We start from the raw sequence: 15,857 nt of genomic DNA, 5'->3' as shown, positions 1-15,857 counted from the left end.
GTCGGACATGACTGAAGCGACTTAGCAGCAGCAGCAGGGTCAAACATGATATAAAGAAATGTAAATAGATACGGCTCACTCAATGGACACTGTAGGGTTCTGTGTTCAAATGCATCCATCCTTTTGCAAAACCAATGGTTAGCCATTCACATTTGGTTTGAATGGTTTAGCTGTAATCCAGCTGAAGCAGGGTGGTATGTCTACAGAACATCTCAACAGACATGGTCCAGAGACTCTCTGATCCGTGGTCAGCTATATAAGGAGAGGTTGCTAAGAGAGGCTCAACTTCTGGAAGGTTACTTCAAACTGTTCCAGAAAAAGGAAACTGTTCTGATTTAAAAAAAAAAAAAAGCTAAAAGGAATGTGTGCATGGTCCACTTTCTCCAGAAATTATTTATTTTTGTGCCAGCAACTGTCCCACGTCTATGCGTCCGATCAAGCTACGGAGTGGCCAAAGAAACACTTACATGGCACTACCAACAGCATTTTGTTCAAATGCTATAGAAACAAAGCATCTCCACAAATGGTCAAAGGAGAACTGTTGTAAATCAAATGATTCTGAATGCATTTTTTTTCAACTGTTAATTTCTCTTTCCTTTCTTCTCATTTTTGCTATTACTGTTGACACTCTGCATTTACTTCCAAAAGAGATCTGAAACTGCTTATAAAAAAAAAATGCAAGACAAAATAAATGGATAAGTAAATGAGGATAAAAGGAAGAACAGGGAAGGAAAATAAAGCTGAGGAGTGGTTACTAGCTTAAAAGTGCAGGCCAGAAGCTGCACATTCGGCTCTCATTTTGCCATTATTTGATTTACAGAGACAAAAAGAATTGGCTCTTCCCTACTATGACAAAAAATAAGCCTCACTATCAATGCCGGTATAGTCAGGCTTGATGAACAAATTCAAGCTGCCACGGTGGCAACGACCAAGAGAAATGGGTCGAGAGGGGGTGACAATGCCCTGTAGGGTAGGCTCGACCTTCAGCAATCACAGGCCTGTCACATCTTATACTTTTTCTTCAGAATCCCTGCTCCACTCATTGCTACCCCCACTTCAGGGTTCCGGGAAGCAGGGAGTGATCGGAGGCTGCCTGGCTTTAAGACAGTCACAGTAACTTAGTAAGCCTGGGAAATAATGCTGCTCTGGCAGACACTCAGCTCATAAAGGACCTGTCCCATCCCAACTGCTACAGATGTCTAACTCATAAAAGTCATTGAAAATTTGCTAAGAATGGATGAGAAAAGCTCTGAATAGCAGGTAAAACTAAAACAAATTCAGCTTGCCATTTTTACACTATCAGATTGGCAAAGATCATAAAGTTTAGTAATATACAGGTCACTCAAGAACAAACAGGGACTCACAGGGTTTTCAAAACCAGTCTTGAAAAGCATTTCAGCAATAGGTAACAAGATTTTACATGCACACATCAGCACATTTCACCTATAGGAAGGTATCCCAGAGACCAGAAGTGTGTTCTATAGCTTTATACCCTACAAATGCTTCAGGATTATTAGTGAAAGAACATCTGCTGCAGTGCCAATCACAAAAGGTTAGACACAAGTAAACATTCCTCAATTTTACTTAAACAAACAGGGTCGCTTTACACAACAGAACACGCTGACTCCTTCTATGCAGTGAGGCGCCGCTCAAATGGATATTATGGAACCACTGCCAAGACACACTGTCTGGTGAACAAAGCAAGGTGTCAGGAAGGAACGTAGGAAAGAGGGAGAGGGGAATGAAGAAGAACTGGGTAAAAATACTTCTGAAAAGACACCCAAGAACTTCTGGCTGTGGTTGCCTCTAAAGAAAAGGGACAAGGCGTTTTAAGTAGGAGGATGGTGTACTTTTCAGTGTATACCTCTTTGCACTCTTTGAATTTATTATTACAAGCACAAATTATTTTTCTTTTCAAAAAAGCTGATTCATTTCTTAAAAGCCTGTAAAACATTCTTCCCCAGCGTAAAGCTAAATTAGGTTACTTGATTATGTATTGCTCTTTTTTCCCCAGGGTTAATTTAAAAAAAATCCCTTGTGTTGGTTTAAATACCTGCATTATAATAAATTTTCAGTTAAAAGGACAGCTCTACTTGGCACCTTAGACTTAAAATGTCTCAAACCAAATTCTTTTGTTATTTAGCTATTAATCCAAATGTTCAACTGATACACTTAGGTAACTATAAACTAAGAGCTAATGTTCACAGTATAATGAAATACTTTCTAAATCATTAAAAATGATTACATTATGTCCAAATACTTGTGATTAAGAATTTGATTATAGTGGTTTTGGCAGGTTGTATATGAATTCATATCAACTGTTCTTAACCTTCCTCTGGCCAAAGACTCCTATGAGGATTTAAGGAAGGTATTCCCCAAATGGTACATACACACATACACTTATCTTAGATTTTATGGAACAAGGAGAATAAGAGGGAGAAGGTTCAGTCTCCCCCAAATCCGTCATGGATGTCAGACTGGTGTTTTATGCAAGGAAGAGCCAGGCTTGCCAGTGAAAAGAGATGCCCATAAATGGATCCTCCCAACCTAACCCATGTTTAAAAAAAACAACCCTCCCCTGAAGAATTTGCTTAAAATGGAGATTACCAGGCCCTACACCCAGCAATCAATTCAGTAAGCAGGGTCTAATCACCTGCATTTTAACAAATTTTCATGGCAAATCTGACACCAGTGCAGCCAGACCACACCTTCAAAGGAGCCTGGAAAGATCTGCCCTTTCAGTAGCCTGAAGTGTTAGTACAATAATGCTCTGCAAAGGGTAAGGGATGGATTTTGGAAGCAGGAAGAAAAGAGAACTTCAATTTTCACTTATTTTTAATTCCTTCTCTTAAAATATTTTGTTCAGTGTGTGTATATTATTTCATAAAGCACACTGATATAATGGAGCATGCAAATAATTTAAAAGAAAATAAACACCCACATATTGGGGATGTAGGACCAGTATTTTTTCAAATTGATATAGTACACCCTCAAAGTAGGTTGGAGGCCACTGACTAAACAGGCTGAATTCTCCTCATTCTGTCCAGTCCTAAATGGGAATAACAATGGGAAAGAATATGAAGAAAAATAAATATGTGTAATTGAATCATTATGCTTCACAGCATAACACAACAATCAACTATACTTCAATAAAATTTTTTTAAAAATCCTAAATGGGAATAACTAACTCAGAAGCTCCTGAAACTTCTATGTAACTCTCTCTGCCATATTCCATAGCCACCCTTCCCAAGAAGCCCTGGCCAATGGACTCAGCTTACAACCTTTCATCTTTGCCTTATCCCCTGGGGTAACTATGGAGAAAAAGGGTTTATCGATGAGGTATGTTTCAGATACTCTGAGTGGAACTAGTATATTAATTCCCATGGAAACAATGCTGTTTAAGGTGGTTAGATTTCATACTACTAATTGTTAACATGTGTTTAGGAATACTTTTATGATTCATTTTTGAGACCTTAGTTTTAGAATATCCTATCTACAGAGACACTTGCCTACATTCTAAATAATCAACTTACTAAACAAAATCACTTAATAAAACATAACCTGTTAAGCAACAAATTGCTTGCATTTGACCCAATTTCAAGCTTTACTATTAAAAGAAAAATCTTTTAAAATAGATTTTCTATAGAAAACAAGGAGTGCCAACTTCAACTGAATCTTAACGAATGAGTAAGATATGGAAAAATGTTCTGATTTTAAAAACTTTTTTCTACAGTCAATTCCAAACAAATACTCTGCCAATTATTTATAGCTTTTATCCATCTTCCAGAATATTTCTGACTCTTCCACCCACTATCATGTGTTCGTACTTCTGACCTAAAATTTGAGCATAATCTGAGGAAAACAGTAAGATAAATTCACTGTATCAAATTATAATGCATTCTAACACCATAGTCCTAGTTCTATAACATGCTACCTGAGGTTTAGAGCAAATCATTTAGCCTGAGTTTCAATTTTCTCTTCTACAAAATGGGGATAATAATAAGCATCCATCCCAATTACCCCCTGGGCTCTTGTTTTCTCTAATCACGTAAATGGCTATGGAAATGTATGCTCTTCAAAATCAATTCAAAACACAAGAGTACAATAAAAAATTAGGTATACTACCAACTTTTAGTCTACATTTTAACCAAATTGTTAATATTTAATAAAAAATTGGGTTGCTGTTTAACAAATCTGGACATATTCATGTTTCTCTTAAGGGTTTCCACACTGAATCAGAATCCCATGTGGAACTTAAAAAAAACAGATACCAAGCTCAACCCCAAACCTACCTAATCAGAATCTCCCATGGTGGAGATCTGAGCCTGCCTGATTTTAAAAGGTTTCACAGGGGTCTCTGATATCTAAGATCCATTCGATCCTACTTCCTTTTTTTCTGAAATGAAATTCTAGAGAATTACTATAACTGAGCATTTTAGGAAAGGAGTCGCCAAAAAAGGGGAATTCATTGCTAACTTGTGCTGTTTCCCTGCATTAATATAAACAATGAAAACTGTGAGTGTACCTCAAAAACTAAATTTATCACACACGAGTCTCCTTAGTCAACAGCTCCATCTACCGGAATAAACTTAGGGGAAATCTTATAATTTTAGAACAGACTACTTAAAAATAGATTATACTGTAAAATTAAAACATCAAAGACCAGCTTCATAATATCCCTTTGGTGGATACACTTTTGGTAGATGGCTATTTTCTTGAACGGAGACAAAGTCAACATTCCGAAATTTCTAAAAGCAGCTATATCTCACTTTACACAGTAAAACATATTCCTGAAAAACTATTATTACAGTTGATTTCTTTTTTCCTGTGATCACTAACAACTCCCAGTGTGTTCCGTCTCAAGCTGACAAAATGAGCATATACATTAAACAACTTTGCCTCCTAAAAAGTCACAGAAATGGCCATTTGAAAAGGACAAAAGACATTCATAAAGGTTCTCTTAAACAAAAAGGAATAGTACCAGCAGATAGTTGATTCTGAAGGATATCTAGAAGGCCATGATCATGCTAGCATATGGACCACACCTCAGAGCACACAAAGGAGAAGCTAAGCAGAGAAGGATCTTTTATGCCACAGCAGAATCTTGTGCCTTTCTTCTGTAACAGGCAGCAGCAATTAGCAAGAACAGACACTGAAGAGGTAAGGAATCCACTTGCTAATGCAGGAGACACAGGTTTGATCCCTGACATGGGAAGACCCCACGTGCCACGGGGCAACGAAACCTGAGAGCCACAACTACTGAAGCTTTCTTGCCCTAGAGCTCCACAGCAAGAGAAGCCACCTGAAAGAGCAGCCCATGCAATACAATGAAAAGCAGCCCCCCGCTCACAATGAGAGAAAAGTCTGCACAGCAAAGAAGACCCAGCACAGCCGTAAGTATAAAAACGAACAAAAAGAGGAAAACTTGATGGATTCTCTTAATATCAGCCCATCAAATATCTAGCAGAATGAACAAAACAAAATATGCCACCCAAATACACTCTTGGGCAGTTCCAGGACTCCACGAATAAATGAAAAATCCTGTGTTTCCAGATGAGATGAAACAGGTCATCTACAAAGGTACAACATCAGACTTCTTATGTAAAATAATGAGTACTATTTTCTTTTACTGTTACTTACATGAAAAAGTTTTTCTGTCTTTGGAAAAACTGCAACGATGTCATACAGCCGGACTCTTGAAGAAGTTGCTCTCTAGTAAAATGAAAAGAATGTTACCGTACAGTAACAACACAACAACAAATGCATATGGGATTCTGACTAGCGTCCTGGCTGCACTTCTATTTCAACTTGTAATACTTATGCCACTGACATTTTTGTTTTGCTTTGTATGTTGACAGAAAAGACCTTCTCAGCATATAAGACTCTAGTTATCAACATCCATCTCCCCAATCATCTCTCCTTCCTTCCCACATTGTCATGCTTTACCTGTATATCAAACATTTTGTTTGAGACACAAAAATCAAATTAGACAGCTCCTGCTCTTATAAGCTAGCGGAGGAGCTTGCCAGAAACTTACTGAGCACCTGCTATGTGTAGGGCACGAGGGATACAAAATCTGCTTTCAGTGGAGCTTATCATTTTTTGGTGAGATGAGAAACACACACGACTAACTATGATGTGATTAGGTTCACAATGAGAATACTGTTAAATACAAATTAAACTGCTAGATGTGTAAGAAAATAACCAAGAGTCCTCTGACAGAAGGAGAGAGATTTATCAGTTAAAGATTGTTTATAAAAGAAAGTCTCAAACTGATACTGTATGTGTATGCATGTGAAAAGGCTGAAAAAATACATATTCAAGTATACAGTCATTGAATGATGAGATAATATGTGCTATTTCTTCTTTCCCTTTGGCACCTTTAAAATTTTTTACCTCTTATTCTGTAAAAAGAAAAAGCATGATAAAAATTAAAGGAGGAAATAGAACGGCTGAAGAGATGCAGCAGGTACTGTGCTTGAGCAGCTAAGTGAACCCACTGGGCAGATGCATGCCAAGACAGGGCAGGTTCCAGGTCTCAGAAAAAGTCAGGATCCAGTACTCTTTTCCTCTGCCTGACACTCCCACTTGGGACAGGGACTGAAAGGGGCCACCAGGATGTCCATGGTAACAAGAGAAAAATCAAAGTCTGTGACCATAAAAAGTCAACTCTATGTCTCCCCAGGCTTAGAGAACCAGAATGCAGCCTGCAGCTATAAAAAAACCCCCAAATTTGCTTTTCATAATTTCTTTAGCAATGCTAATTGTTAGAAAGGAGGCCAGCCCCTCTTTGATCACTCCTTTTCTATGAGAGAGGAGGCCATTCCAGCTAATGATGAAACAGCTCAGGTTCTCAGAGATCTCACTTTCTCTCTCCCTCACTGACTCTTCACATCAGCACCGGCTACTTGCAAGTCTCCACTTAACAAACAGAATCTAGACAGCAGGTTCTCACCAGCCTCCCAAGCCTTCTGTTCCTCCATGGAGTCAAGTTTCTTAAGCAAAGTTAGCAGCAGACACTGGCTATATTTTCTCATAGCCCAATCACTTCCATGGAAATGGCTTTTCGTAAGGCAACCAGTGACCACCATGTCATTAGGGAACCTGCCTGGCCAAGACATGTTTTAGCCCTTCTCCTGCTTGACTGAGTACTCAGGCACACTGATGCTGCTCACCCTTCTCATGCTCCTCATTGTCCACCTACTCCTGAGATGGCCCGTCTCAGTCTCCCATGCTGGCTCACCCTCTCCTCCACCACTGAATACAGCTGTTCCTTAGGATGCTGTCCCAGACCTTCTCCTCCCACATTATACTTTGACCGGGGAGTCTCATCCATTCTCCTGAGTACAATACTCTCTACAAGGTGACCACTTCCAAATGAGTATCTTGAACTGGGGTCCCTCTTCTGAGGGCCACGTCCTTTTTCCCAACTACTCATTTGACAAGCTCCACTTGAACTCCTGCGGCTTCCCTGGTGGCTCAGTTGGAAAACTGTCTGCCTGCAGTGCAGGAGACCTGGGTTTGATCCCTGGGTTGGAAAGATCCCCTGGAGAAGGAAATAGAAACCCACTCCAGTATTCTTGTGTGGAGAATTCCATGGACAGAGGAGCCTGGTGGGCTACAGTCCATGGGGTCACAAAGAGCTGGACATGATTGTGGCTGTCTTCACTGGAACTCTTACAATAACCTACTGTGTCTCAAACATGATGATCTGACACCTATTTCTCTTTGTATGTTTCATCTCAGGAAATGGTACCATCTACCTATCTGGCTGCTCAGGCCAAAGCAGGGAGTCACCACCTTCGATCCAATCAACATCAAATCCTGTCAATCCTCCCCTCCCCTACCCTTATCCCCTTTGATCCATTCTCTATAATGCAAATCTCAAAACTGTACTCCCTTAGTTAAAACCTTCATAGGCTTCTTCTAATTGCTCACCCAGACCTACCTTTCTAACATCATCATCCTAGGTTAGACAGCTCATCAGGCTCAACTCAACTGGCATTTCATTTCCCACCATGCACCATGTTTTTTTGGGATTCAGGACCTTGCATAATTTATCCTGTCTGTGGGAATATCCTCTCCCTATCTGGCACCAATAACATTCACTGATTCGTATGGCCACAGTTTGAACATCAGCTTCCTCAGCTTGGCCTCCTGTTACACACTCCCAGAACATTCCTTATTTACTATCTCCCACTTTTTAAATGTGCTCTCATTTTCCAAAGGACTGTATCTGTATTATTCATAGCAACATCACCAGTACTCTATGTCTGGGTCGTGTAAGCTCAATGAATACCAGTTGCTGGAAGACTCTTTAAATCTTTAATCCTTATACATGTGTCATGAATAGAAGACTCTATTATACCATGTGAATTCTGAGCTAAGGAGAGCAGTCAAGTGTCATACACTGGGGGTTGGGGAAGATCTAAGAATGAGGTGAGTTGAAAAGCAAGTGTTCAACATTAATCAATACAACTTACAAGACCAAGAGAGAAGAAAAGTAACTTACCAAAACATTACAGTGAGACGGATCCGAAACGATAATGGTTAGTCTAGTTAAAATTTTAATTGGTTTTGATTTTCCCTGTAATAAAAAAAGCACAAAATACAGATGACTGATTTTCCTCCTTACCAGTGGAAAGTCCTCATTAAAAGGTACTAACAATAAGGAATAGTGAAGATCAGTAAAGCCCTAGCCTTAACTCTCAAGGAATTTATAATAGAGGTATACTTTGTTTTATTGTTTTGCTTTGTTGTGCTTCACTGATATTGCTTTTTTTTTTTTACAAAGATTGGTGGCAACCTTGTATTGAGCGAGTCTATTATAATGCGTCATTTTCCAACAGCATTTGCTCACTCACATCTCTGTGTCACATTTTCGTTATTCTCCCAACATTTCACATGTTTTCATTATTATCATATTTGTTATGGGGATCTGTGATTACTGATTTTGCCTAAGTCCTAATCATTAGCCTGCCAGGGAATTCCCTGATCTCTGATGATACTATTGTAATTTAGTGTAAAAAAAACCACACACATGTAAGACATTGAACTTAATCAGCTCTTGAAATAACAACAGCAGATTGAGAATATTACAAACTTTTAGTTAATAAAGCAGTTGCAGGGTATGAGAGGACTCACTCCAATTTTGAAAGAAGATTTACTGTGGGTAAAATACTATCAAACAGCATTGCATGCTACAGAGAAATTGTACTGAAAGGAAGCAAATTCATGCAGCAAATTCATCGTTGCCTTATTTTAAGAAATTGCCACAGCCACCCCAGCCTTTAGCAACCACCACCCTGCAGTCACCAGCCTTCAGCATCAGTGTAAGACCCTCCACTGGCAAAAAGATTATAACTTACTGAAGACTCAGATAATGGTGAGCATTTTTAAGCAGTAAAATATTTAAAAATTCAGATAAACACTGTGTTTTTTTTAGATATAATGCCGCTGCTGCTGCTACTAAGTCGCTTCAGTTGTGTCCGACTCTGTGCGATCCCACAGACGGCAGCCCACCAGGCTCCCCCATCCCTGGGATTCTCCAGGCTGCTGCACACTTAATCAACAAGGTAAGCATAAACTTAACATGAATCAGGAAACCAAAACATTCGTGACTTGCTTTAATGTGGTAGTTTGGAACCAGACCCACAGTATCTTTGAGGTATACCTGAATAGCTAGAGAAAAAGAGACGTACATAATGTTTCATGGAAAAACTAAGTCTTCATGGAAAGGTAGGACTGATAGACAAAGGAACGGGCAGTGCAGGTTAGAGAACCATACATATGACTGGGAATGCCTGAACTGGATGAGTACGTATTATGTTTCTTAAACAAAGCACTTACCTGTACAATTGGCAAAGTTGTAAAGAGTTCAGAAACAGCTACCGGTTTTTCAATTTCCTACAACAAATAAAGAATAATTTTCAGAAAGCTAATTTCTAGCATGTAGAAACATTAAATAAGCTGTATGTATGTCTATGTGTGTGTTTTTTAATAAAGAAAGTTGAAGCCAAGTAGGAGCTGAGAACATCAATGGAAAGGAAGGATGAACAACAGTTTTTTAGAATGAAACAATCTGTAAGGAACAACTGTTGGCCTAAGGAGAGATACACATATTTACTAGTATGTTCGGAAGGGAAATCAATCAGTAATGAGTCCATGACGGTAAAATAAAAAAGATGAACTATTGTGATTAAAGTTTAAACAACAACAATGCACTTTTTAAAAAGTTACTTAACATCAGATCGACTTTAAGAATCTTTACACCATACCCCAGCACTTCACAAAAAAGTTATCATTTGTACAGATATGTATCAGCTCAACTATTAACATATAAAATAATGCACAAAGAGTGCTCATCTGTAGCTTCCACATTACCGATACACACAAAATAATTATAAATGCTGGTTATTATTGTCAGAAATCCTATTTTACCTGTTTCTTTTCCTTAAATTCAACAACATGATTGATGGCAACAACTGAATAGCCCACTGAAAAGAAAAATTGAACATTCTTGTCAAATACAACAACCTCTTTTACACATAAGCTCATACCAATTCATGTCAAGACTACAAGGCAGAAGAATGGTTATGAGTATGGATTCTGGAGTCAGATTTGCCTGTTCTCAAACCTAAACATTACCACTTAAAAGTTACTTAAGCTTAAGTTTCAGGTTCTTCGTCTGCCAAATGGTGATAACATCAGGATTCATCTCATACAACTGTCATGAGAATTAAATGAGATAACACATGCTGGATGTTTTAGAACAGTGCCTAGCATAGACACAGGGCTTTGTTTGACTTTGGTGATGTATTATCGGCATGATAACAAAGACCTTTATCTTTGCCTATCTTCTTTCAACCATTATTCTTTTTCGTGTCCCTATGTTCATTTTCATCTCATCAAATTTATACTTTTTTCACTATCAACTTCATTCTTACTTTTCTGTTGTTTTTTTCTTTTGCTTTTTACCCTTTCTACTTCTTCAGAGACCCTTTTGCTAAGGTGAAACAGGATGACCACTAATTCACACCAATGTCCACGTTCTCCTTTGAGCTACCCACCAAGAGACTGAGAACTCTCTGAAGCCAAGGCCTGGCTTTATCAGCCTCAACACAGCACTGCTCTGGACATGTGGACTTCAAAAATATGTTTAAATCATGACTCCAATCTTTAAGCTATTTAAACAGCAACGGTGACGACAGGATATTAATGTTAAAAGATAACGCATATTACGGTCAAAATAGTGGTCTCCCCCCTCATGAGTTTGTCCAAGGTCCTTTTCTTCCTCTCTCAAATATTTACTGAGCATCCATTACTTAACAGACCCTGAAGAAACCTCTTCTATTTTGAAACCCTTCTACGCCCACTTAGACAGCAGTTGTGATTCACTTCAATAATTAAGATAAGGTCTTAACCTCTCTCGGCTTTTGTTTCCCCTGGATTCAAACAGGAGTAACATTCTAGCCATTCTGCTCTCCTCCCACCCTCCTAGTAAGTCCTCCGCCCCCACTTACTCTCCGTGTAAATAACATTCCGACACTCGGAACCACATGTCCCCATTCTCAGGGCCCCCACAGGACTCCCCCTCTCTGCATCAGTTTCCCGCATTTGACGGCATCAGGACAATGTCAAGAGACGCAGGAAGGGGCGATATGAAAAGCACTGGTGTAGGCGTACACTTGGGAGCCCCGTTTTCTTCCATCCATCAGCTGTGGGGCCCATGCAGATCCCCCGCCATGTCAGGGCCTCAGTTTCCTCAATTCTCAAGGCAGAAGGAGCTGGACTGGGTACCATCTCCCCAGTGCGTTCCAGTTTCCCGCGCCTCGGGTCGGAGCAACACCGCAGGGGCATCAGTTTCTAAGGACACGCCGGAGGCCCCAGGACACCAGAACTAGGCCCGCCGGGTCCCTCCAACGCATGGCTCGACAGCCTAGGGACAGCGAGACAGCGCAGGCACGGCGGCCCGCGAAGCCCGGGAGACTCACGGTGGGCAGCGTTCTCCACGAGCCCGCGCAGCGCCTTCAGGTCGGAACCCGCCCGCAGGTCCAAGTCGGCAAACGCCGCCATGCTGAAGCCACGCGAGCCCCGGCGCCGGCGCGGCCTCGGCCCGCCTCCTCGGGCATGCCGGGAACTGCAGTTCACCCGCTCGGTCAGCCCCGCCCTCCCGCAGGGTGCGCTTCTCCGGCTGCGTTCTCGCCTGCCAGTACCGGCAGAAGTTAGCATGTGGAGATTAGCAGCCTCGCTTCAGCCCTTCGTCTTCTTCAAATGAGAATGTCTGGTTTCTCCTGGGGTTGGGGGGTGGGGGTTCACACCTCCCACCCTTCATCCTTGGAAATAATGTAGAAAAGGATTCTTTTAAAATGGGCATATACACCATTAATGGAGCGCCTACTTGAACCAAATCCTTTTGCTAAGGGCTGGAAATGCTTTAAAAGTAGTAGGGAACTTGTTCTTTTTTCCCCCGTTAAAGGCCATTCCGTTGTTTAAAATGGACTTAACGGAAAATGGGGAAACTGACCTAAAAGCGGATTGCCAGGGGGAAAGGTCTTTTTCCTCTGTCTGAACTGGGGGTTCACAGCGCGCTACTTCCTAATACTCAATATCCTCAGCCACCAGATGGCAGGGTTCTCTCTAGGATGAGAGGTTAGCTCCATCGCTGGTTTAGCCAAAAACTGGTTAGACAAGAGAGGGTGTAACTGAAATAAGAAATGTACAATCAGATTCCACACAATTGATATTTCCACATTTTTGAACTTCGTGTAAGTGAACTCTTCTTAAATATTGATCAATGATCCGAGAACATAAAACTGTGAAACTGTAGTTGACATCAGATGACGTTATGTAGTTGGATGGCATCACCGACTCAATGGGCATGAATTTGAGCAAACGCTGGAAGACACTGGAGGACAGAGAAGCCTGGTGTGCTGTAGTCCATGGGGTCACAAAGAGTTGGACATGGCTTAACAACTCAACAACAACAACAATAGTTAACATCAGTGCTTTTTCGAAAGGATCTGTGATGAAGGGTCTGGTTACTGCCCTCCCCACCCACCCACCCAATTGTTTTAGGACCTATTCCTGTTTCCTCCTGCATGACCAATAGACAAATCTGGCCTCAAAAGTTTGGTCTAACAAAGGAATTGCTCTGTGCTCGACTGAATAAGAAGAGTCCAATAACTAGGGACTTGGGTATCCAGATAAGGCCTAATGGGTGTGAAAGTTTCTAAACAGTTCCAATTTCTGTGCTAATTTACCACAGAGAGTACACAGACAATCTCTAGCCTGAGGCCACATCTTGACTTGTATTCCTCTCATGACTTTTCCCCTTGGTCTCAGAAGGGAATTTTAAGAGGTATCTGCCCCATGTTATCGTTGTTCAGTCCCTAAGTCATGTCTGATTCTTTGCCACACCATGGACCGCAGCACACTTCACTATCTCTTGAAAGTGAAAGTATAAATTGCTCAATCCTGTCTGACTCTTTGCGACTCCATGGACTGTAGCCCACCAGGCTCCTCTGTCCATGGAATTCTCCAGGCAAGAATACTGGAGTGGGTTGCCATTTCCTCCTCCAGGGGATCTTCCTGACTCAAGGATGGAACCCAAGTTTCCTGCACTGCAGGCAGACTCAAATTCATGTTCATTGAGTGACTGATGCTATCTAACCATCTCGTCCTTTGGTGCCCTCTTCTCCTTTTGCCTTCAATCCTGTCCCTAGAATTGCATGTAGCAGCAAGCAATTCTCCTTTCGGCTAAGTTTGGTGAAGAAGAAATCTTTTGCTTTCCCAACACTTGATATATCCTGCTGCTGCTGCTGCTAAGTCGCTTTAGTCGTGTCCGACTCTGTGCGACCCCATAGACGGCAGCCCACCAGGCTCCCCCATCCCTAGGAATCTCCAGGTAAGAATACTGGAGTGGGTTGCCATTTTCTTCTCCAATGCATGAAAGAGAAAAGTGAAAGTGAAGTCGCTTAGTCGTGTCGGACTCTTAGCGACCCCATGGACTGCAGCCTACCAGGCTCCTCCGTCCATGGGATTTTCCAGGCAAGAGTACTGGAGTGGGGTACCATTGCCTTCTCCTGATATATCCCAAGTAAGAATAAAAATTTACTTCTGCAAAGAGAATGAAGTCATCTAAAGCAAACCCTTTGCTTTTCATCAGAATATCTGGTGTTAATTTTACAGGATCTTCGCCAGTTGTTACAGAAACTCAAGTCCCTGAGCCTGATACACAGTGAGGCTAAACAATACCAAAATGTTGGAGTTTAGAACAGAGAAGTCTTTATCAAGGGCCATCTGAGATGGGTGGCTCATGCTTAAAAACCACCAGCAACCCAAAAGTTTTCAGCAAAGCCCTTTTCTAGGAAAGGTGAGGGAGGCGCGTAGTTAGCTGTTGCAAACTTCTTGGGGTCAGATCCTTTGTTCTTGAGGTCAGATCATGGTGAGGTAATGATGTTCCTGTAAACTTCCACAAAATGAATGTTATTCTCCGTCCTGACAAGAAAGGGCAAGGTCCCAACCCACAACTTTCACCCTCTGAGGTTCAGGTCCTGGCTAAGAGGAAGCAGAGCTCAGCTGGAAGCGTCTTCAGAGCCAGGTTCCCAGATGCTGTCTAGCTGTCATCGTTGAGAGAGCCAGGTGCCCAGGACTCACCCGACCCTCGCTCCTCAGGCCACCCAAACGGCAGGGGCCAGGTCCCCCAGACTGGATCTTATGCAGAAGGCTGCTATTGGGTCACAGAGCTGGGGTGGGGGAGCGGTTCACTGCCACTTAAGGCCTGGGTCTGGCCAGTGGGTGGCCTTGGGACAGGCTCTGGAGCCCTCCAGGACACTGCCCCATGCCTGTTTCCTGGGCCCCTCCAGTTCACCAGGCCTCGGGCCAGGAAGTGAGTTTGAGCGCCCTGGGAAAAAAGCTGGGATCCACCTCTTACCTTTCTCTCTGCCTGACAGCCACCACTCTGCCTGACTGGAGTTGGCTGAAGGGGCTCACTAAGGGTCACTCTGATGGCTGCTTGTGGGCGGGGCCCACTGCAGTGCTGACCAATGGCTGAGCGGGACCCCTAATGGCCCTCTGGAAACCTTTCCCTGGTAACAGGGTAGGGGGTTAATGGCATACAGCAACGGCCCGAGTGCTAAGGGCTGCACTCAGTCATACTCTATCACACTACTGTAATAGAGTGCAGCCGAGTGCAGCCCTTGGCACACCGCCATTGCTGTGTGGCATTATCCCTGCACCGTTACCAGGGAAAGTTTACCACAGGACCATTAGGGGTCCCGCTTAGCCATTGGTCAGCACGGCAGTGGGCCCCACCCACAGCAACCAGCTATCAAGGAGTGCCCCTTAGTGGGCTCACTCAGCCAACTCCAGTCAGGCAGAGTGGTGGTTTTCAGGTGGAAAATCAGGTTAAGAGGTGCATTCCCTGCCTTCTCCCCAGGCTCCTCCGGCTCACCTGGTCCCGGGCCAGTGAGTAAGCTGGGGAGCCCAGTGAACAGACTGGGGGTTCTGTCCTGTAGGACTCCAGAACCCTTATCATGGCCACCCAGTGGCCTTGCCCAGGCTGTGAGGCAGCAGTGAACCTCTCCCCCAAGCACATCTCAGCGACCTGATAGCAGTTACTGACCATCTGCCTGGATTGCAGTCTGTGCGACCTTCTCTTCCCTCCTATTTAGATAACCTGAGGAACCTGAGGGCCAGTTGGGTCCTGGGCATCTGGCTCCCTCAGCAGTGACAGCTAGGCAGGGAGCTGGCTCTGAGGGAGCTGGCTCTGAGGGAGCTGCCAGCTGAGCTCTACCTCCTCTTAGCCAGGACCTTGACCTCGGAGGGAAAAAGTTGTGCCTTGAGACCTTGCCCTT

At 42.5% G+C, this 15,857-nt stretch overlaps 1 protein-coding gene across 1 annotated transcript in view; it reads right to left on the bottom strand.

Annotated features, from left to right (window-relative positions):
- Positions 1–12,106, bottom strand: part of RPP30 (ribonuclease P/MRP subunit p30) — a 28,036-nt gene extending 15,930 nt beyond the window's left edge. The window contains exons 1-5 of the mRNA XM_052660845.1: positions 11,994–12,106; positions 10,441–10,496; positions 9,850–9,906; positions 8,513–8,587; positions 5,641–5,712 (exon numbers count right to left, since the gene is read on the bottom strand). Of these exons, the coding sequence (XP_052516805.1) occupies positions 5,641–5,712; positions 8,513–8,587; positions 9,850–9,906; positions 10,441–10,496; positions 11,994–12,075 (342 nt within the window). The 5' untranslated portion in view covers positions 12,076–12,106. The remainder of the gene's footprint in view (positions 1–5,640; positions 5,713–8,512; positions 8,588–9,849; positions 9,907–10,440; positions 10,497–11,993) is intronic.
- Between the last annotated feature and the right edge of the window lie 3,751 nt (positions 12,107–15,857).

This window comes from Budorcas taxicolor, chromosome 23 (genome assembly GCF_023091745.1).
Source record: "Budorcas taxicolor isolate Tak-1 chromosome 23, Takin1.1, whole genome shotgun sequence".
NCBI lineage: Eukaryota > Metazoa > Chordata > Mammalia > Artiodactyla > Bovidae > Budorcas > Budorcas taxicolor.
Note: the sequence above shows the minus strand (reverse complement) of the source record. Positions and strands in the feature narration are given on the sequence as shown.